Raw genomic sequence first — 24,415 nt, forward strand, 5'->3', positions numbered from 1 at the left:
TGTGGTTTTGGTTACTTGATCTTCATCATCATCAACTTTAACTTTATTTGGTTTTTACATGAAAACCATAAAATACAAACAAACACCATTAAAAAGACTCCATCAAATATTTTAACAAAACCAATAAATGATACAAAGATAAATAGCAGACACTTTTGATAAATCCATAGTAAAAACAATTTCATGTTACCACGGTTACCCAGAGTTAACCATAAAGGTTACACGCAACAGGACCTAAGCCGAATTGCAGCCCTTAAAAAAGCTGAGAGTGTGTAATATCTAATTGTTAGAAAGCAATTATAAAAAGATAAAAGCAAGCCTAACCTGTCTAAAACTAGCTTTCATAAGAATAGGAATGATAAAAGACTTTCTTGGAACCTCATAAAAGCTACAAAACATTACAAAGTTAATCATATCTTGTGGAGACTTTCCGTCGCAGCCACAGTGTAAGAGACACTGCCCTCTATGTACACCACGTGGATGGGCTAGAAGATAATAAAAGAGGTCCAAACGGAATTGAGACAATAAAAAACTGGTCATGGGCACTTTTGAGCCATAACAGATAGGGCTCGATAAACTGCACCGTCTTCAACAGGGAATAACTACGAACACTAGGCTTCCTCAGCTCTCCTCCCTTTACTTGATCAAATATATTTTAATTTTACATGAGTTGTGTTTAAAATTAAATTAAATTATCTTTAGGAGTTCTTTCCCACTTTATTTTAATATTGAGATGAGAACTCTGGTAACCTGGTTGATGAGTGTGGCTATGCCCCTTAGCAACATAATTTTGAGTTCTAATATAGATCTGGCCTTGGTGGCCTGGCCTACACTACAGATCTATGCTATATTTGCTTTAATCATTTTATAGGACCCTATAAATATTTGTGATGCCAATGCTGGTATGGGCTTTGCCTATCGTGATTTCACTTGTATCTATGCTTAATCAGACGCCATCATGAAAATGCAGCGGTTGTTGTGTTGTGGACCTTTCACCCTTAACTCGTCCCACACTTGTTATTGACAGATTTTCAAGGTTGATTATGATAGTTCAAGATGGGTAGGGCGGATGAGTACTGCTGCCAGTTGGTACGGGAAGTGTGGGTAGGCTCAAGAGATTAACAGTTCACAGTGCTATATGTGACACATAGACCCCCACATCTGCCAACTGATCCGCAAAGAATGGGACAACACCACATATGATCAGGCACCTGCATTGTGACTCCCAGCACAAATTGGATAGTAGGCAGCATTCTCTACTCTGAACATGCTAAACTGGAATATGAAAGGACTGAACAATGCACATATGATAAGAAAGTTTACAACATAGTTGCACAGACATGCTGTAGACATGGCATTTGTACAAGAGACACACTTGACCACACAGGTTAAAATAGCTAAGACTAGCAGAATTGGAGGATGGTGGTCTTTGGCTCATATGACACATGTCCCAAGAGAGTGGATATATGAGTGAAAAAGGGAGGGTCATTTTGGACAGTGAAGGAAGTGGGAGAGCTTGAAGGGAGGTACCTCTTAGTACAGGGCGTTTTGGTGTGCTTACATATAACACTCATCAACGTTTATGGCCCAGACATGGACTGCCTGCAATTCAGTGCAGACTCGACTTGTCATAATCTAGGGTCCCACATAATGGTATGAGTAGGCAATTTTAAAACAAATAGAAACAGTGTAGAAGGTGGAGTATTATGTGGTGATGGTTATTAGGCTTCACCATGTAATACTTTCCCAAACCCTAAAGATAGTCCTTGGATTCACACTAATAAATCCTGTCAGCCCTGGTAGTGTGGTAAAGAGCATTTAGGTTTTACTAGAGCAACATGTGTTAAGCATTTCAGAGTACCAACATGGACGATAAGTAATTGACACACCTCGAGGGAATTTAGACATCAAAATGAACAGAGTAGCATACATCTACCCAGAGTTACAGATTTTAGAAGCAATACAAAATCAGTGCAAAATAATACATTGAAAATGTACCATTGCGGTCAATAGAAAAAACTACTAGTGACAACGGGCACTTGCAGGTCAAGTTTCATGTTATTGCAAAACAATAAGAGAGAGTGAGGGTGTTTAACAGCAATGTAAGGTGGGAACTCCCAGTCCCCTGCTTGAGAATGTATACACAACAGAAAGAGGAGTACCCACTGAAGGCGTGACAGAGAAAGTCTCTGTGCCTAAAGCTTAAGGCTCAATCAAGCACTTGTGCCCAACCTTTACGCAGGACAAAGCATGTCCTTTTAGAAGACCCCTCACTCACCAACCTGGTTGGTGACATGCTTCATCATCGGGGTCCCACCCCGAAGGCCGAGTGCCAACAGGGTGTGCTTCGACACCTGATTACAGTGGAGCGGGTATTTATTTTCTTTTATATGTGCAGTGGTAACAAAAGTGATACGTGGTTTAAAAGGGGGCCAATTCTACTCACTACAAGACTTTATTCCTGAGTCACTGGACACCCTGATAAAAGAACTGTGACACCTATGCCTAATTAGGTAGACTCCGGTGTTCAAGACGTGTAGTGTTATAAAATAGAGACGTGTGCTATGTGATTTAAAATATAGGTCTACATGTTTCAACCATCTTACGATTGTGGGTTTTCGTCAGGACCAGTGAAAAAAGACCTGGGTGGTGCGCACACACTAAGGCGTGCCCTGCCCTAGATCAATGAAAGATGGAAACACAAACTTGTGTTCCTTTTCAAAATGTTGTCTTCTCCCCAGTCTGGAAGAAAAACCTGTGAAGAAAGATTCCAGTACAATGGGTGGTTGGGATCACAATACAAAAGACAAACAATTGTTGTACATATAACATATAGAGAGAGAGTGCCCCACAGTGTGGATGGCAGACATACTAAATCAAATATATCAGTACTAACGGCCACACTATGAGCGTACCCGGCCACCGGGGTTGGTGCGTGGCCGCAGTAATGGTGCTACTCTCAATAGGCTGTGTGACTGTGAAATATGTACTCAGACAAAGAACCAGGGGCCTGGCTCATCGTATTGAGGGTATTACAAACGGGAGATTTTCATAGGTGGTAAAAAATATGCAAATTGTGAAAATAGCACTACGGAAAGTGAAGATGTCTCACAATAAACCAGGGAACGCTACATCTAATCATCCCTGATTAAGGATTTCACAGTTCTATAAATGTAGCCCAAAGACGCCTGGATATTTGTAAAACATTCGGCTTACTCATAGAGCGGTATGGATCCGCTTCATGGGCATCCTGGTTCCAAGGGCGATGCTCGCGTTACCTAGGGAGCGAGAGTAAAAGCGGGCGCAAGAACGCGGCGAGTGACGGAATGTCATCTCGAGCATAAAAACAAAATCCAGGCGGATCGTGTGTGTTGCGACTTACTTGCAGCTTCTGCTCCTCAAACTAGAAACCTACTTGGTTCCATGGACAGTACGCCCCGTGGGAATCCCTGGAACACATTGAGGCATCGAAGTTATAATCGAGCACTCGGCTTCCTGGAAAGGGCGTGGTGGGGCGGGTCACGTGGGTCGGGAGACCAATCACCGAACCGCTGTTCCAAGAGGAGGCTTGGAACACAGTATCTATGGAAAGCCTGAACACTCAGAGTATCCGCCGTGGTTTGAAGGTTTTACGATTGTATAGTAGTGCCCGTGTTTAGTTGAGGCCAGACTGCGCTAGATGATAAGTAAGCATTGAGTGTTTTAGTCAGTGCAATATGCATGGTACAGTGCCTTACACGTCTTGAACACCGGAGTCTACCTAATTAGGCATAGGTGTCACAGTTCTTTTATCAGGGTGTCCAGTCACTCAGGAATAAAGTCTTGTAGTGAGTAGAATTGGCCCCCTTTTAAACCACGTATCACTTTTGTTACCACTGCACATATAAAAGAAAATAAATACCCGCTCCGCTGTAATCAGGTGTCGAAGCACACCCTGTTGGCACTCGACCTTCGGGTTGGGACCCCGATGATGAAGCATGTCACCAACCAGGTTGGTGAGTGAGGGGTCTTCTAAAAGGACATGCTTTGTCCTGCGTAAAGGTTGGGCACAAGTGCTTAATTAACCCCTTCCATGCTGGTGACAAACCCCAGCCGTCACGCTCTGCGGCGCTCGTGTGCTGATGACGGCTGGGGTTCATCACGGCCCGCCCTGTTCTTTTGTTTACCGCACAGCGGCGGAAACGGGCCAGCATGGAAGGGGTTAAGCCTTAAGCTTTAGGCACAGAGACTTTCTCTGTCACGCCTTCAGGAGGTACTCCTCTTTCTGTTGTGTACAAGTTTCATGTTACCCTTGCAAGGTAAAGGTGAAGCGGGTTCCAGGACCAGGCTACAATAGTCAGTTACATTTTTCCTGGTTCATGGATCCCAGGTGCAGAGTTGTCCTGGCTGTCCCTGGTGCTGAAAAGGAGCTGAGGGAGGAGCTGCTTTTACCGCTTACACTGTGCTGCGGGGAACAAGATGCAAAAGCACATCAGGGTGGTTGCTGACGTCGGTCAAAGGTCAGATGGAGTTCTCTCTAGATGCAGTTTAAATCAAGGGGTCGGTTGCCGGACTTGCAACCAACTTGCCTTTGCAGTGACAATCCTTTGAAAAAGGTACTTTGACGTCTGGTTGAACATGGTAACTGCATGTAACTTTGTGGAAAGCAGGACTACAGTTCTCACAATACACTAGACCATCTGGATTTGGACAATCCCATGGAGGGCCCGGTGGCCAGCAGTTCTTTGGATCCAGATCGTTAGTTTACCTGCAGTTTTCAGGGGAGTAGTGCCACTAGTCTGGGAGAGTCTTAGAGTGGTTCAGGCTTCCATGGGGGTCCCTCTGAGAGTTATATTAGGACGAGTTTCGATCAACCATTTACAGGTGCAGCGTGTCCCTTATTTGCTTTGTGCAAGTCCTGCTGTCACAGACACGGGTCTCTTCTTTTGTCCACTTCAATGCAGGTTGTTCAGAAATGAGGTTCTGGTGTCAGGGGTCGCCCTTAAATCCTAGATTCTGGGGAGTTAGGCAGGTGGGTGCAAATGGCCCATGGCTAGTCCATCCCTGAGGTGACCAGATCCAGGGGTGTAAGTCGCCTTTTCTACCCAGAACACTCTATTCTGCCTCTAACATTTTATTCTGCCACTTCTAAAAATGGCAGAACCTTTCTTTCAGTGTACAGACCAGGTTGCCCACCCTGAAGGTTTGGCTAGCCTTCTAGGGTGTACACCTCCTTGAATATTTTATTTCCTGTGCTCCCGGGTGCAAATTTGCCTGGGGCAGGGGGAGTACTGTTTCCTCTTCTGGAAGTCACCCATGATGTATATCAGAGGCGGTGCAGTGTTTGAAGCTCACCACCTTGATGTGCCACTTAACTAGCCTTCCTGGGAGGGTGGAGGAGTGACCTCCTTCCTACCCAGGTCTTTGTTCCTGACTCCTGAGAGTGTTCACACTGCCTGGCAGGAGGTCAGAATCCTGTCTTGGTGGCAGCAAGCGCAGGCCACAGCACAGAGAAGCTAGGGCAAGCTGGTGGGCAACATCTAAGGTATCCATCTGGGCGCGTACCAGATCGACATCGACAGGAGGTCATAAATGAGAAGACACGTTGTTTGATACCAAACATGACATATTTAGGTGGTACCATAACAGAGCTGCCAATCTCAGGTTTGCCAGGGTGCAAGCTCATGTTATCCTATGGACCGTCCACAACTTATAGTATAATTTAATGGTATAAAGGCACTATAGGGACATATAAGCTTGCACTTACGCTTCCACACCTTTTTATATACTGCACCCAGCCTCCTAGGCTTTAGAAGGCCTTCCTTAGGATTGACCGATATATATTAAAGGCAGTGCATTGATTCTGCCACACATGGTGAAGGCAAAGTCGAAATGGAGCTGTTCATACTGTTCCTGCAGTCTGCAGTGGCAGGCCTGCTGCCAGTAGTTTATCTGGGTCACTCAGGGTGGCACAAACAGTGCTGCAAGCCCTGGGGACCTCTTTACTGCCTATGCCCTGGGTACCACTTTTACCATATACTAGGGACTTATAAAGGGGGTAAGGCCTTGTCAATTAGGGTTGCCAATTACACATATCTGTTTTAGGTTAAAGAGCAGTGGCACTGTAGCCTGGTTAGCAGGCTCCAGGGCACTGTCAGAGTTGAAAACCAGCATCTAGTAGTCCAAAGCGGGGCAAAACGTGGGGTGACATCTGCACAAAGCCCTGTTTCTTACATCCAAAACTTAAAAGAATCAGAAGGTCACCTAGGAAGCTGTTGGCTGAGTCAGGGTAGCTTGGTGGATGTTTGATGGAACAGACAACTGCCACTGGCAGAATTCACCTTCTGCTCATCAGTGCACGATATGCACTTTCTGGTAGGGCTGACCATGCTAGATGTTATTCCTTAGGTTCATGAGTGTAGACATTTTCCCTGCACTCTTTAAGCTCATGCCCCTTTAACCTTGGTGTTAGTCAGTCAATCAGTCAAAAACGTTATTTCGGTTACGCATGTAATCATAAATGTATATCGAAATCACATCAATAAAATACTCACAATATTCCATGGTGCATGATGAAGTATATAAAAATCCTGGAAAAGAAATACAAAATATGGGCTCAGAAGCAAAGAAATTATGTCAGTCCTCATATGTTCAACATCATAACTGGCTGAGGCCGAGCCAGGCCTTATTAAGACCTTCCTTCTTCCTGCTACTAACTAATATAATAACAGTTTAAAATCTGCATGTAAAGAGTAATAGAAAATTACAAAAAACCCAAAGAGCAATTGAGGGTATATGTTAAACAGCAACCTCAAAATCCATAAAACTTACACAAAATCATTTCATAGATAAAAAGCAGCCACGAAATATCCCAAAAGAGTACTTACTTGCTGGTGCCTGCCTGGCAAAAAAGGTCCTCACTATTAGAACAACATAGATTTTCTTCTGTTAATAGCACATTAAAAAAAAGAACAAATGCTAACATAATTAGATGGGGGAGTTAAGTTGTTGTAGGTATACAAAGGTAGCAACACATCTTCTGATTCCCCCGTTACCTAATAAATGGATTTCAAAACCTTTTAGTGAAAACGGAATAAAATGTACCCAAAAAAACAATGAAGTAGGCTCTGGTTGGAGGATTTATCACAAGGGCATAATAAAATGTTAGGGCCATATTATCAAGAGCGGCGATAACATTATCGCCGCTTTAGCAGCAGGAAACTGCCGCTAAAGCGGCGATAAGGGGCTTGATAATATGCCCTTGTGAATTCCCATAGACGTCCAAGTTCACACCAGAACCTGGGCTTCTATGGGAATTCACAAGGGCATATTATCAAGCCCCTTATTGCCGCTTTAGAGGCAGTTTCCTGCCGCTAAAGTGGCGATAATGTTATCGCCATTCTTGATAATATGGCCCTTAGTTGGATCAAATGGGCCAAGAGGGAAAATGAGGTGCCATCTTACTAAAGGTAGCCTAACTCGAGTTAAAAGTAGTGTATCCCAGTCTAGGTACTGCTCCAAGGCTGGTGTAGTTTGGAGCATGACGTACCCCCTTATAGTAATTTTTGAGATTTTCTCCCTTTGGCAGTGGCTCAATGCCTTAAAACTTTTTTTTAACCCAGACTGTTACGTGTTCAGTCATGGCAGTGGGATTAGAAAAGAGGGCCGGCCTCCCCAGGTTCATCAATTCTGCCGTAATATATTTGAGCCAGGGGATTTTCAGTCCTCTAATGCATGATAGGCAATCAGTAATAATCTCCCTGTTAAATGATCCATGTGGGTTATCCCAGATAGAGCAGCACAGGACCAGAGGGGGCCATTTAAATATTATCAGCCACATATTCAACCCCAAACTCCTGGTGCGTGTTGTAGGTTGGGCATTCAGGAAAGACACCCAAGAACCGCCTAAGCACCCTATTGTGTTCAATCTGAAGGGAATCAATATTGGAATAGCCCTTATACCAGACCCATAGGTAAGAATAGGGAGACAATTACTCCTGCACACCTCACATGTTTTTTTTCCTGATACAGGAGGTTAGATTGAAAATATATCCAATTGAGTTTACAAATCTCTGATGCACTTTAGCAGTACAGGGTCCCCAATTACCCCATGCATCAAACAAACACCCAAGTATGAAAATATCTGTGTAGTTTCAACAGGATATCCTTGTAAATGCACACCAGGCATGTTAGGATGCGTGGGCACACACGCCATAGTAAACGTTTTAGATCGATTAGTGGCAACCTTTTCAGTAATAAGATCTACTTATGTTCAATGAAGATAATCCAAAGCTGATAATACTATTAGTGGTATATCAGTGACCAAATCAGACAAAATGACATTATGGATAACAATGTGCCAGATTACTATGAGCCATCACCTCAGTGTATCAGGCAAGGTTGCCAGCAGTAATGTAAAAAATACCTTTTCACTGTTAGTAATACATAACAGTCATAGCTCTGATGCCCCTGGCACTAAGGTAATCCTACTTGTAAAATATTTCCTCAGCGCCACATGATTTGTCACTCAAATATCAGCTTTAAGTATATTTTGGAAACTAAGCATTTTTCTCCAAATATCAGTTGATGAGTTCTGATGAAAAAACACACTTTCATGTCAAATATATACCCTCAATTCTTAATTTTGATATATATTTATCAATTGATATATATATATATATATATATATATATATATATATATATATATATATATGCAAATTTGCCTCTCCTTCTAGAGATATTAGCAGAATCCTATGGACAGGGCAGCCTTTTCCCATCCTAGAAGGAAGCAATTATTGTAATGATGTTGAGGCCTGGCTAAATAAAGTCGCTATGTGCCTCCTATAGACCAGCTGCATTCCTCAAGACTGACACTAAAATCTTGGATCAGGTTATCACTAATAGGTTAATGCCATATGATCTTGGTCTGATGTTATAAGACCCAACTGGATTTATTCCAGGCCAATTGACAATCTGCAGTCTTCATACATCCTTTGCTAATGCCAACCACATAGACCCAGTTAAAATGGACACTGTTGTCTTTCTTGACGTAGAAAGGGTTTTTAATTCCCTTCAGTAGGAACACATGCAGGCTGTTTAGATAGAAATGGGCCTCCCGTTATCCTGGATATCACTGATTCCCTGATGCTGGGTGAATGGCATCTCATCCCATTTCTTCAAAAATTAGACTGAGCACCCACCAGGGCTGCCTATTATCGCCGCTCCACACTTCTTGGCAACTGGACAACTGGCATGTGTAATGTGGGAATATCACTCTCAGCGAGGCTTAATGTTTTCAGGTAAACAATACAAATATGATAATTTCGCTATACATGGACAATATCTTGTACTGTGTAAGAAAACCTAAGACTAACCTCCCATGGGTAGTGAGAGGAATTATCTGGTTCAAGGGCCTATAGAGTCTCAAAATTAATAGGAGCAAATCACTGATACTTCCTCTTATGGACTGCACAAACCATTGCTCACTGAAGTTCTCCTTATAGTGGACAGAGGGCTCAGTGCATTAACTGGGCTTTAATGTGCATCAAGAAGCTTCTGTGGTTTTACAGACAATTATGGATGGATTGGTTGATGGTGCTCGGGAACCAATGGAAAAAATGGTACTGTCTCTGGCTGGCTGTTAAGCTACATAAAAATCTTAATCTGTCCAAAGCTACTCTAACTCTCGGTGAATATACATTTCAGTCCATCTCACAACACCTCTTCCCACAGAAACCAACTCCACTGACACCCTGGAACCAATGGACAACATTGGTCTCACTTAGCTGGTCTCAGACCCCATGCACAGAGCTGGGCACACACTGGACACCATCTTCACATCCAGAAACAGATCCAGATACAGCCACACCATGGAACCCACCTGGTCCGATTCCATCATGCACTTTATCATCGCCCAACCCCCCCACACCATCCGCAACTGCCACATCACCCCCTTCCGCAGTTGGACTAAGGTCACTCTCCACTAATGGACCGGCGCCTTCAGCCTCTCCCAGCCCGGCGCCTATACCAACCAGAACCAAGCAGTAGAAAACTTCAACCCTCAGATCACCTGCGCCGCCAACCAAGTCACCCCGATCAAACCAGCAAAAATGCATGGAACCACCAAATGAGCCAGCTGGTACACCCCAGAACTCAGAGCGGTAAAATGCAGATGCAAACAACTGGAAAGAAAATGGCGCTCCAGCAAAATTTAACAGTGATCGAGCCATCTTCAAATCTGCCCTCAACAACTACCACCACCTACTTAAAACTAAAAAGAGTGCCCTTACATACAGCATTGTGGCGAGCACCAAGCAGACCAAGGAACTTTTCACCATCATCACAGAGTTCACCTGCTTCTCAGCTACAGAACACTCAACTCCACCCTCACAGGAGCTCTGTGATGCCCTTGCAGACCACATCCACAACAAGCCTTAAGCCACCAAAATCCTCAGCTTCCCCGCTCCTGCGAAGACAGACGCTGATCACCCACTCACCTCAAGGGAACAACTCACCACAGTGAACACCAAGGCCTTAATGAACTTCATCCACTCATGTGCACCCACCTAACTGTGCCCCTGTCTACTCTTCAACCTTGTAAAGTGACAAGATCAGCCACCAGCTCACCACCATCCTCAACTCCTCCATTTCAACAGACACCTTTCCCGATGGATGGAAAAATTCAGAGGTCCAACCCCTCCTCAAGAAACCCTCTGCAGAACCCAACTTCCTCCAGAACTGTCGCCCCCATCTCGCTGATCCAATTCCCCGCCAAAGTCCTGGAGAAGGCCATCAACCTCTGACCCACCAAACACCTGAAGTGAAACAACCATCTAAACCCTTTCTAATCTGGATTCAGAGCCAACCAGAGCACAGAGAAAGCCCTGATTGCCGTGACAGACAACATCTGTACCCTACTCAGCAGAGGAGAAGCAGCCGCCCTGATCATTCTCCACCTCTCCACTGCCTTCAATGCTGTCTCCAATCACACACATATCAACCGTATGCCCTAGATCAGCATCAAGGACGATGCTCTTAGATGTATGGCATCCTTTTATCACGCGGCGCACACAGAGGATTAGTGTCTCTCCCTTTACCTCACAGCCCAAGCTTACCACCTGCGGCATCCTGCAAGGCACATCCATCAGTCCCACCCTCTTCAACATATAAATGATGTTGCTAGCAGACATCGTCAGAACGCACAACATCAACATTATCTCCTACGCCGATGACACACTTTCGCTTTCAGCTGACCCCACTATGATAAAAAACAACTTTCCCAACTGCATGAAGAACATCTCAGCCTGGTTGAGAGACTACTGCCTGAAGCTCAACACAGAAAAAAACGCTGATTTTTGGCAACCACACATCCCACTGGAATGACTCCTGGGGCCTCTCGGAACTCGGACCAACTCCCACTCCAAAAGATCACCACCCTAATCTTGGCATCATCCTTGGCAGCAAACACTCTATGAAACAGCAGGTCATTGCCATACCCTCAGCCTGCATCCACATGCTTTGCGTGCTCTGCAGAATCTTCAAGTGGCTACCCACCATCACCATGAAAACAGTGTTGCAGCCCCTCATCACCAACTGTCTGGACTACGGCAAAGCACTCCATGGAGGCACCACCAGAGAACTCATGAGAAAACTCCATACAATCCAGAATGCAACAACCAGACTGATCCTCAACCTGCCCAAAAGGACCCACATCTCCCAGCACCTGAGAGACCTCCATTGGCTTCCCATCTAGAAGAGATGTCACTTCAAGCTCCTGACCCACCCCTACAAATCCCTCCACGACCAAGGACTGGCATAAATGAACCACTGCCTGAACTTCCATCAACCATTCAGAAAGTTCTACTCCACTCACCTCTCTCTTACACAGACATCGCGCATCTGCTGCTGCCACACAGGATGTCGATCCTTATCCCAACTTGCCGCCAAATCCTGGAACGCTTTTCCCCTCCCCCTTCGAACACCACACTCCTTGGCAGACTTCAAGAAGAGACTCCAGACCTGGCTCTTCGACTGAGACCCTCAGCCCAGCGACTGGATACTCTCACGGGTGATACTCCATGCTTTATATGTATAGTTTTATTGATTGATTGATTGATGTTACCTTTGACTAATGTAAAATTCTCAGAACAAGGCTGATATGGGCAAGAAAGCAACCCTGGGTGAGATGGGACATTGTGATGCTGCCATATGAGGCTGGAGACCCAGTTGAAAGAACTGAAGAAAATGATCAGCAATCGAAGAACAGAACACATTATATCACAGATCCATAAAAGGGCACAGATGCAGACCAATGGACCATTCTGTAGCTCCTAACACATCAAGGATTCTAACCAAGGACAAGCACTCTGAGATGACCAATAGAGAGATTGCTGTTTAAAAACACAATAAATCTCTCAGAACTGCAGGCACTGGCTATATCATTTCAAGTTTATTTAACGATTCTAACCTGCAAAAATGAGTGTAATTGGCCTGCCAGTGGACGTTAAGTGCATTATGTTTTGGACCATCTTAGGGAAGGATTTCTAACTCTGGGATACTCTGTAAGGAGTAACCAGGATCTTTACAAAATTGTTAACATAATATATATCTCACCGTGAAAAATGTGTACTTTATCCACCTGACCTGGGAACGTCCCAAGGTGACCAAATACTGGGGTGAATGTCAATGAGGAACTGGGAAAAATAGTACGGATCCAGATGAGACTCCTTCATGTCATTATTAAGGTACATCAAAGTCCCTCCTCCTCGTGAGGCGTTTTATAGCTTTATCCCTTCTTCTGGCTCACAAATGGGTGGTGGCGAGGTCTATCCTCTCAATCTGCACCATAGATTAGTTATTTTATATTCGGCAACAATGCTTCAGTGGCGAATGCAACATTGCTCCTTGCTTCTTCCCAACCCAGGTTATGGAACCCCTACGTTAATATTAAGCATGGGCGTAAAATCCGTTCCGCTCGCGGATTTTCGGCAAATTCGCAATCCGCGAACTCTCGCGAATTTGCAGAAAATTCGTAAATCCGTGCGAAGCGGATTTTTTGCTTGGTCGCACTTGTCAACTAGAATACTATACAATTTCGCGGGAGTAAACACTTGCGAACACGTAGATGCGGCGGGCAGTGACAATCTCGCAATTGCGAGATTGCAAAATTTGCAATTTCGCACAAGAAATCCACCAGCAGGCAGCATAAACCTTGAAAATTATGATTTTTATCAGAATAACTCCTCAGGTTGACATTTGCCTGCACTTTTTTTTGCAAGGAGTCCATTTTGGGGGGGGGGGGAAGGAAGTGCCCCACAGTCTCCAACTTCCTGTTCCTGTCCAGCAGGCTTCTCCCAGTGCTTTCTTCATGTGCTGGTCACTTTGATTTGGATCTTAACCTGGAAGGATTACTTTTTGTGGATGCTGCTGGATATTTGGATTTTTGCAAAACTGAAAGCACTCAGCAGGTGCAAAAGTTCAATCTTATCATTAGTAACCATTCCATGTAGTGCTTCCTGAGGGGCCCCTTCAGAGTTCAGTTGCCTACTTGCAACTATTCTATGACCCTGCTCTGACCCTCACAGCAGGCTCAGAGAATAGCTACAAGTATACAACAAAGGTCCTGTTAAAAAAATTACACTGCAACAGAAAGCAATTACAGATAAGGAAGCAGGTGCCAGCCTGGAAGTTCAAATTCAGTGACACATTAATCAGCCCCTAATTAATTCATGTCAGTTGAGGCAGGGCAGGTGTGCTTTTCCCCCCATAATCTACAGTGATGAACTAGAGAATGGCATCTGTGAGCCAGAGGGTGGCAGTGGTGAAACAGAGGGTGGCAGTGGTGAAACAGAGGGTGCTGTGATGAACCAGACGTAGAAACAACATGGTCGTGACCGTTGCTACCCGACAAGTAAGTTCGCGTTTGCGAACTGGTAAAAAACCTTTGCGAAATGACAGAAACACTTGCGAACACACAAAAAAAAAGGAATCTGCAAAATTCGCGAGAGTTCGCGGATTTTGCGGATTGCGAATCCGTAAATACGCAATTTCGCGGATTGCCAATTCGCAAAATCCGCCCATGCTTAGTTAATATCTACAGTTAAAATCACACAGGTGCATATTAATATGTCTCATATAATTTACCCCTCTGAAGATGAGGTGGTTTGATGTGGGCGCTTATGTAGCACCAGTTTCTAATGATACTTTACATGTAATGCTATTCAGCTATGCTTATGTTGGTTATATGTCATGATAAATACTCATGTATCACTGAAATACAGTGTAGATTTACTTTGTATTGAGCATAATAAATAATTTGAAAAGAAATCCTTAACAAATCAGTTCTCTGCAAATCTAAAAGCCAACTTTTTTGCACTGTTTTCACATAATTAATGAAAGGTTGATTGGTAATTCTGGCTAAAGAAAAAAGAGGAGGCTGTAAACTACTGATCCATGTAACAATACATTTCTCTTTACAGGTTATTTGCACACACTGGTACAGAACCTGGTGAATAACGGGTATGTGCGAGATGAGACCGTTCGTGCTGCACCGTATGACTGGCGGCTAGCTCCAAGTAAGACTCAAAATCAGCATGTTTTCTATTTAACATGAAAAAGCCTAGGTATGGGTGTAGAGCCTTGAAGTATGCCAGATTGGTACCACATCATTCATTTAGACATATCACCCAACTGTCTGCAAGATAGGGCCTCCATGTGCATCAAGGAGTGTGTTTTTCTGTCTATCTTCATCTTGTACATCTAAATGTACATACTCAAACACCTACATTTACTACAAATAAAGACCATGAACAAGTGACGTGAGGAGCAAGTACTATCTTTGCTTTTTTCAACTGCTAAATAATCAAGAATAGCTACAGCCATTAGTATTTGAAGAAGTTTAAGAGCACTTTTGTGACATATTCCCGAAACCTCACCTGGCTCAATTCTGTGGGTGATGGGGCATGGCCGTTCTTAGTTGGTGAAGCGATTTGTCTGGTTAATTACGATAACAAGCGAGACTCCTCCACGCTAACGAGTTACATGATACCCAGCGAACTCCAGGAATTTTGATTATCTTCTTGACTAATCACTTTTCAGTCCACCAAGTTAATATATCATTTCAATTGTGCAACTTTTGACCAAGAAACTAGTTTGTAGCCTTGAAGAAGTCACCTTGTAACTATACAACTGTTGTCTGTCTTTTCCTGTTTTCAAATACATGTTTACAGACCACAATCATCTGTCTTCAATTAATCGAACATCAAGCTTTATAAGGCTTTAAATTGTCTCTGTCTGGTACTTACTGAGTACTTTGGTACTGTGGCCTAATATATTTCCAACATGGCTATTTTCTAGAGTTCATCAAAACATCTCCAAACATCCCACCTTGTAGGTAAATACTTTCCAAACAACACCAAACCTTATCAAAATGGTGGCCGTTCCTCACCCCTGTTCCCCAGAACATTCTCACAGTGGATGTATCCCTTACAAGATGAGGTGCACACCTACAGGATCTCAAAGTTCAAAGTCTCTGGGACGCCAAAGACTCCACATCAACTACCTAGAGCTTCAAGCAGTTTACCTAGCATTGAAAGCATTTCTAGTTCACCTGAAAGGCAAAGATGTATTGGACCTAATGGACAACACCACAGCCATGTTCTATCTACAAAAACAAGGGGGGGACACTCTATGGTTATCACGCCTATCTCAGATGATTTGGCATTGGGTAATGAGTCACAACATTCACCTGTTACAGGAACACCTCCCAGGGATGGACAACAACTTCGCCGACCTCCTCAGCAGGATGCGGCAACAGGTTCATGTGTGGGAACTCCACTCCACAGTCCTCTTCCCATACTTCCACAGGTGGGGGTTTCCACAGACAGGCAATGGCCTATGGATGTACTAATCAGGGATATTTGCTATACTTTTCCACCTCTCCCTCTTCTTCCGTTAGTGGTTCGGAGGCTCAGGCAAACATCTCTCACCCTCATTCTGGTAGCTCCCGCTTGGGCTCAACAACCATCGTTCACCACACTACTTGAGCTTTCAGTTGTGCCAGACGAGAAGCTTCCCCTCAATCCAGATCTTCTCACTCAGAATCATTGAGAAGTCAGGCACCCAAATCCAAAGGAAATGTACCTCGCGATTTGGCTCCTGAGGTCATAGAATTCAGATACCTAAATCTCCCACCAGAATGTATGACCATTCAACCATTCTCATAGAGGCTCATAAACCCACATCCAGGGCGTGTTATGCTGCGAAGTGGAAAATATTTGTTTCTTCTGCCGTGGTAAACACATCGGCCCGTTTGATGCAACTGTGCAAAACACTGTCTGCTATCTACTGCTTTTGCAGACTTCTGGACTAGAGTACACTTCAATATGCTTGCATTTAGCTGAAGTAGCTGCTTACCTGCAAAACAGACATGATTTATCACTATTTGCGAGGCCAGTTATTAAGGTATTCATGGAAGGCCTTAATAGAGTAATTCCACCCAGGGTTCCAACTGCACTTGCTTGAAATCTCAACATTGTACCCACCAGACTTATGGGTCTGCCATTTGATCTCTTGCATTATTGCCCTCTCCAGTTTCTACCATGGAAGATGGCCTTTTTAGTAGCCATCACTTCTCTTAGACATGCCAGTGAGCTTCAGTCACTAACCTCGAAAACCCTTTCTTCCAACTACACAGAGACAGGGTAGTCCTTCGACTAACCCAAAATTCCTTCCAAAAGTAGTTTTTACTTTTCACCTCAATCAGTCGGTTGAATAACTTGTCTTCTTTCTGCAACCTGATTCAGTTGTAGAAAGATCCCTTCATACACTAGATGTTAAAAGAGCTTTAAAGTGCTATAAAGTGCTATATTGACAGAACTACAGAGTTTCGTAAAACTAAGCAACTCTTTATGGCTTTTTTGCCCCCTCACATGTGAAAGGTCATATCAAAATCTGGTATTTCTAGATGGATAATTAAATGCATTGAGACATGTTATATCAAAGCTAAAATAGCTTTGCCCACACCTCTTAGAGCACACTCTACCTGCAAAATAAGAGCACCTGTAACTTTTCTCAGCAATATACCATTAGCTGAGACTTGTAAAGCAACTACATGGTCAACCATACACACTTTAACTAAACATTACTGTGTGGATGTATTAGCATACCAACAAGCAAATGTAGGACAGGCAGTGCTACGCACCCTTTTCCAAACAACTACAATACCCACAGGATGCCACCGGTTTCAGGAGGGCACTGCTTTATAGTTTATGCAGAGCATGTGTATCTACATCCACACATGCTATAGAACCGATTCTGTTACCCTGTAAGCAACTGTTCGTGGCATGTAGTGCTGCAGACTCACATGTGCCTGCCCTCCTCCCTGGACACCTGTGGCCGTTGCAGTACCTACTTGCAATATCATATGCATGGTCATCTTTTTAGGTCTCGCCTAGACTAAAGCAAAGCGAAGCTTTGCTGTCTAGGGCGAGACAACTTATGTAGTTACTTTTGGGGGAATGTGGACAGCAGAGTTCCACGCGCTTTTTCTGGCCGAGATTTAACCTCGGGAGCGCGCACGTCGCCGTGCCTCATATTCCCATTCGCAAACAAAGCCACACTCACGCATGCGCACATACACAGACACACACTGCATACACACACGCACCCCCCCTTAAACAGACACACGCGCACACAGACAGACGCACGCACGCACGCACGCACGCACCGACACACTCAAACAGACACACGCGCGTACACCCCCACCCTCAACCTCACTCACCGGGCTCCTCTCCCCTTACGCATAGGAAGGCACTGTGGAGCTCTGTGGCAGCACATATTGAGGAAGGCAGCGTGGTATAGACTCCCACAGCGGCATTGTAGGGAAATTCAAAGTTGCCTCCCCGTAAACACCGCCGCAGCCCGGGAACTTCGGGAGCCTCAGAAATCCTTATCCCGAGCGCAGCTCCTCTGACGTCAGACGAGGAGCCGCGCTGGGATTGGTGCCGGTGGGGCCGTTGCATGGAAACGGAAGACTCGTCGACGCCGGGCGGGAGGGGCTGCTTCGCTCCTCACTGGATTTAAAGTGAAACTTGTGACTTCTGCGGTGTAGCCAATCCAATCACCTAAAGCGTAGATTAAATTAGGCTAAAAAAACAACCAGCATGTCTGCACCAGTTCCATTAGCTCCGCACACGTGAAGTCCTCCCAGAGGCGCTAAAGAGCATCCAATGGGAAGCAAAAAAAGACTCCGACAGTCCCCTATGATTTCTGATTAAATAAACTCTTCCCTCCCCCATCACCCCGTCCGCACTGAGCGCCGAGAGGCCGACTGCTCCGCAGTTTTCATCCATTTATTCACTGAGTTCTGACGGACTGAGAGGGGGGCAGGAAAGGGAGAAGTGGGCTTTATATTGCTGCTCGGTGTGTACGCCGAGGAACAGAGAGGAGGTCACTTTAGGAGCCGGGGCTGTGATGCTGCAGTTTCTAATGTGCACATTGGGAAGCAGGCTGGCTCTAGGAGCGCATGCGCACTGGAGGAGTACTATGGGAGTGATGCTGTCTGGAGCACACACAAGATAGGATTAGGGAGCTAATGATATTTAAAGCATGGCGGTGTGTACACATGCAGAGCTGGGGTGAAACATTGCACTGTATGTACACGCACAGAGCTGAGGGTAAAACATTGTACTGTGTGCACACGCAGAGCTGGGGTGAAACATTGCACTGTATGTACACGCACAGAGCTGAGGGATAAAACATTGCACTGTGTGCACAAGCAGAGCCGGGGTTAAACATTGCACTGTGGGTAGACGCACAGAGCTGGGGTGAAACATTGCACTGTATGTACACGTGCAGAGCTGAGGGTGAAACATTGCACTGTGGGCACATGCGCAGAGCTGGGGTGAAACATTGCACTGTGTGTACACGAAGAGCTGGGGGAACAGCACTGTATGTACACATAGAATATCCAGAAGAGGGGGTGTCTTTTTTATTTTTGTAGAGTTTTAGATAGCGCGAACTAGACCCAGAGGTATCAGAGCGCTTTACATGAGAACCAGTTACGTTACAGACTGACAAGTTCATTTTTGTTAGGCACTTGGAGATTAAGTGATTTGCCCAGAATCACAGAATGTTTAGCATTGTTGTCGTGACTGGAACCCGGTTCCCCGACTCCGAGGTTGACCCTAGCCGTTGGGCCACATTCTCCCCCATCATGTCTACGTGCAGGTGGAATGTGAGCATCCCCCAGTTTGCGTAGGACCTGTATATATATATATATTCACTGAAAAAACCATAGGTTATAGACCATATATAGTTAGGAATTAGCATTTACAAAACCTTGAAAATTCACTGAAAAAACCATAGGTTATAGACCATATATAGTTAGGAATTAGCATTTAAAAAACCTTATTTTACTCACACAAAACCATTGAAATTCCATATATAGTTAGTTGTACTAACTATATATCGCGCACCCGCAATCCACTGCTGATCATGTCACATATTACATCATTCATGACATGGTCAGTGACATCACTGATGACATCACTGATGACATCTCAAATGACATCACTGATGACACCACTGATGACATCTCAAATGACATCACTGATGACATCACTGATGACAACATCCAGTGACTGTATTTTTCTGTAAAGTTAAAATATGTCTTACATATTGAAGAATGAGTGGATGTATAAGTGTCTTGATGAAGGATTTAGTAGGGGCATGACTGACTGTATGAGTGACTGATTAAATGTGTCTCACTGAGTGCATGGGTTAGTGACTAAACTGTCTTAATTTGTGCATCATTATGTCTGTTGTTCTGTAAACTGCTGCATGTGTTGATCAGTAGCTATATGATTAACTATATGGGTTATTGATTGGTTGCCCAAGCATTTGTATGGGAGACTGAGTGTGTGTGTGGGTGGCTGGGAGGTGTATGACTCTCTGCATAGATGTGTGAGCAGTTGATTCACTAGATGTATGGGTTCAAAAGTGCATGTGGAAACAGCTGTATGGGCGGTTGACTGTGTGCATGAGTGTATTGGTGAGTGAATGGATATCTCAGTGCTACATGTCAAAGTAAGTACATATGTAAAATACAGTACATGTGAGAGTTGACATATATAAATAACTGTGCATAAGAGCCAGTGAATGTGTGAGTGGCTGTATGGATCATTGTGAACTTGTATCCAGGATTGTATAAGTGAGTAAATATGTTTTAGTATATGTTTGAATAAGTAAGGTGTGTATAACTGTATAGTTGAGGAAATGGAGGTGTGATTGATTCTTTGCATGACTGACTAGGTGTGTGAGTAACTCCATGGATGAGTGACAGTCTGTGAGTGTATGTTTATACTGAGTGTATCTAAGATTATATAAGAGTCTGAAGAGGTTCATCATAATATCACATGAATGATGTCATCAGTGATGTGATCAGTAATGTCAAATGAGATGTCATCAGTGATGTCATTTGAGATGTCATCAGTGATGTCATCAGTGATGTCAAATGAGATGTCATCAGTGATGTCATTTGAGATGTCATTTGAGATGTCATCAGTGATGTCATCAGTGATGTCATTAGTGATGTCATTTGAGATGACATCAGTGATGTCATCAGTGATGTCATCAGTGATGTCATTTGAGATGACATCAGTGATGTCATCAGTGATGTCATCAGTGATGTCATTTGAGATGACATCAGTGATGTCATCAGTGATGTCATTTGAGATGTCATCAGTGATGTCATCAGTGATGTCACTGACCATGTCATGAATGATGTAATATGTGACATGATCAGCAGTGGATTGCGGGTGCGCGATATATAGTTAGTACAACTAACTATATATGGAATTTCAATGGTTTTGTGTGAGTAAAATAAGGTTTTTTAAATGCTAATTCCTAACTATATATGGTCTATAACCTATGGTTTTTTCAGTGAATTTTCAAGGTTTTGTAAATGCTAATTCCTAACTATATATGGTCTATAACCTATGGTTTTTTCAGTGAATTTCATTGGTTTTTTAAAAGCTAATATCTGTAGCTGTAAAATGTATTCTTCTTTAAATCCAAAAATATATGTTATATGTTTATTAATAATTTTTTTTTAAATATTTTTTTTTCTTCGCTCCCGGTTCGCGAACCGGGAAGCTTCCCGTTAGCTCAATTTGATGCCGCGACCCGGTCCGCGAACCGGTAAACGTTCCGCTTGCGCAACTGCCGCGTTAGAAATCAACATCGTGACGCGTCGCGGAAGCGCGACGTATCACGTTGTCGCGTAATGCGTCTTATGACGCGCCGCGTTAGCGCACCCGGAAGTGCTCCGGTATGCGAACTGAGACGCGAAGCACAGCTCCCCGGAAGCGATCAGGGGCGCGTCGCGAAAGCGCGACGTATCCCGTTGCCGCGTAATGCGTCTTATGACGTGCCGCGTTAGCGCACCCGGAAGTGCTCCGGAGCGCGAACCGAGGCGCGAAGCGCAGCGACCCGGAAGCGATCCGGGGCGCGTTCCGCAGCGCGTAACATAAGCGTAACAGGTCATGTGACTTGTTAATAAAACTTTTCATTGGTTCATTTCACTTTTGGTTTCATAATGATGTACGGCTAGGTCAGGTGACCTAAAAATAACACTTTTCATTGGTTTAGAACTATTGTTTTTCCCAAATGATGAAAACCCCTCCTTCTTTCCTCACTCTGACTTTCATCTTTGTGAGAGGAAGACCTTTTTTGATAGTTCAGCAATGGCTTCATTGGTAGCTTCAGCTGGTGGACCCCCACCACCACCACCACCTCCTCATGGGAAGAGAGGACCACCTCCCCAGTTCATCAGCAACACAGAGGAGGAAGAGGATGAGCAAGAGGAAGAGGAGACAGAAGGACCACAGTTTTTAAAAGAGCAGCCCCGCGTTTCTCATCGGAAAACCAGTTTTATTTGGCAGTTTTTTTCGATCCCTGAAGGGCAGAAGAAAGTAAATGCCAGATATGTCACCTGCCTCATATGTAAGGAGAAGTTATCTAGAGGCACCTTAAAAAAATACAGCTTCGGTAACTACACCATGCATCGTCATATGAGCAGGTGGCATCCATTAAACTACAGCCGGGCAGAGATGCGTGACCAGCAGGACAACCCAACAACTCCTGTGGCCAGGTCATCATCACAGATATCTTTGACAGCAGCAGAGGCACGGGAAACCGTGCCAAACATTCAGGACAACTTTGTCCATATGAAGTTTACCTGCTTGTATTGTGGTGCATTACTGTCTTGTGGTAATATGAGTATTACCTTAATCAACCGAGCTTATGAAAATCACAATTGCCCTAAACGCCCCAGACAGTAATTTTTTTTTTGCTCCTGTTGAGCCGTTTCCAATGCCTGTTTTTTGTTGTTTCCCCTCCATCAAAAACAAAAAAAAAACATAAAACTGTTCAAAAAATACAAAAAAAACAAAAAATGTTCAGAAAAATAAAAAAAATATATAAAACAACAAAAACATTAAAAAAAAAGTTCTTTTCAGAACTACCTCCCCTTTCAAAAAAAATTGCTAGAATGTTTAGCACTCTGGCAAGCTCTATTTCTTTTGGTTCGCTTCCCCGTTAGCTTCCCAGGTCGCGAACCGGGAGCGAACCAAACATTTTTTTTTTTTTAAAAAGGAAGAGTTAGTATAAGGGAAGTAAACATAGAGTAATGTTAAAAGAAAGACAGCTATAGGGAGTAAACCAGAGATACTGTTTAATAGATCTATTTACCGAAGAAAAGATGGAAGAGGGTATAATTGTGAAAAACAAAATAAAAAAGGAAGTGAAAGAAAAAAAAGAGAGTAGAACAATAACAAAGAAGAGTTTCTTGGAGAATGTGAGTGAATGTTCAAAATAAGATTAAAACATGTGGAATAACAGAGAGAAAAAACAGAAAACAGAAAAGAAAAAATAACAGAAAAAGATTCATTGAAACAGCAAAGAAATGTAAATAACATAGAGCCATATCATCAACATAGCCAATAAAAGTTTTGCAGCTTTTATCGGCAGAAATGTGTCGCTAAAGCCGCTTTTGCGGCAGAAAACCGCCGCTAAAACCACTTTTGCAGCAGTTTTCTGCCAATAAAAACAGCAATAATTTTATTGGCTGTGTTCATAATATGCCCCTTAGTGTGCTTCAACTACACAGAGAAAGCATTATGAACAAGTAGTGAAAGAGTGATCAGTCAAAGACACTAAGAGTAATAGAGACGGAGTGAGTGAACAAGAGTGAGGAACTATGAGAAGAGAGGGACTGAGAAAAAGAGTGGAAGGAGTTGAGTAAGTAGGTAATAGAGAAAGGAATGAGGAAAGTAGCAAAGGCAGGAAACTGAGGGTTAAAGAAATGAAGCTGTGGAACTAATAGTAGGTGAATGTGATAGAAATGTAACGAAAAGAGTACAAAACATTTACCTTATAATTGTCGTTAACTTACTCACTTTTTATTTTTATACTTTCAATCTGTGAAAGAGAGAACAAACATTTGAAAAATATTAAAACATGTATTTAAAAATTAGAAAAGACAAGGGAAAAGATTGAAGGACAAACAGTTTTTCAACAACTTTGACACTTACAGAAGCTTCTGCTTCTCCAGGCCCCCTACACAGTCCTAAAGATATACATTTTAAACTAACAGTATCTTGATGCAGATGAAGTGAGGCCTATCTTAAAACATGGTGCATCTTTTGCACTGCTGTTGTCTCACAAAAGTGTCGCAAGACACTAACATTTTAAATGATTGTTTCAGGATGCCAATAAGATGTATCCTATCCAGAGGTTTGTTTGAGGTGAGGCCTACTCAGGGTTCCAAATGAAATTTCGAGTTGTTGAAGAGAACAGAGGACATAATACATGTGAAGGCCTACCAATGAAGTAAGTCATGTCCACTTCACTCTTGAACAAAGGCCAGACCTCTTCTGTGTCCGTGGACAGACCTAAACTTCATCTGCACAATGTCATTCGTAAACTTAGGAAACACTGGTGATGTAATTGAAAAATGTGGAGTTTCTTTTCCTCATTTCACAATCACATCACCTGTGTTGCCTTTGGTTAGGTATCTCATAGTGCAGATGGAGTCTAGCATATCAAAGAGTACATAGAAGTTGAGCAGTATATACAACAATTTTGACATTTACAGAAGACTTAGCTTCTTATCTTGTTGGAGATGAAGTCAGGCCTGTCTTGCAACATGGTGCATCTTTTGCATCACTGCTGCATCGGTTTCATGTGGCACGGGTTTTTTACAGCATGACACATCTGCCTAGATGCATCAATTTGTAATTTTGTCGCCTCATAGCAAATCTTTTGCACCGCCGCTGCATCACAAAAGTGACGCACAGTGGCGCAAAAGAGGCATACACCTATCATAAATCTGTCCCTAACATTTGAAATGATTGATTCAGGATGACGATAAGGTG

General features: G+C 43.5%; 1 protein-coding gene and 1 long non-coding RNA gene across 2 annotated transcripts in view; one reads left to right on the plus strand and one right to left on the minus strand.

Moving 5' to 3' along the window:
• Nucleotides 1-24,415, plus strand: part of LCAT (lecithin-cholesterol acyltransferase) — a 455,195-nt gene that overhangs the window by 259,541 nt on the left and 171,239 nt on the right. Inside the window, exon 4 of the mRNA XM_078671393.1 lies at nucleotides 14,459-14,554. Coding sequence (XP_078527519.1) covers nucleotides 14,459-14,554 — 96 coding nt within the window. The remainder of the gene's footprint in view (nucleotides 1-14,458; nucleotides 14,555-24,415) is intronic.
• Nucleotides 1-24,415, minus strand: part of LOC144799823 (uncharacterized) — a 463,812-nt gene that overhangs the window by 164,780 nt on the left and 274,617 nt on the right. Inside the window, exon 2 of the long non-coding RNA XR_013603881.1 lies at nucleotides 6,534-6,569. This is a non-coding gene — a long non-coding RNA (uncharacterized LOC144799823). The remainder of the gene's footprint in view (nucleotides 1-6,533; nucleotides 6,570-24,415) is intronic.

The sequence above is a fragment of the Lissotriton helveticus genome, chromosome 12 (genome assembly GCF_964261635.1).
Source record: "Lissotriton helveticus chromosome 12, aLisHel1.1, whole genome shotgun sequence".
NCBI lineage: Eukaryota > Metazoa > Chordata > Amphibia > Caudata > Salamandridae > Lissotriton > Lissotriton helveticus.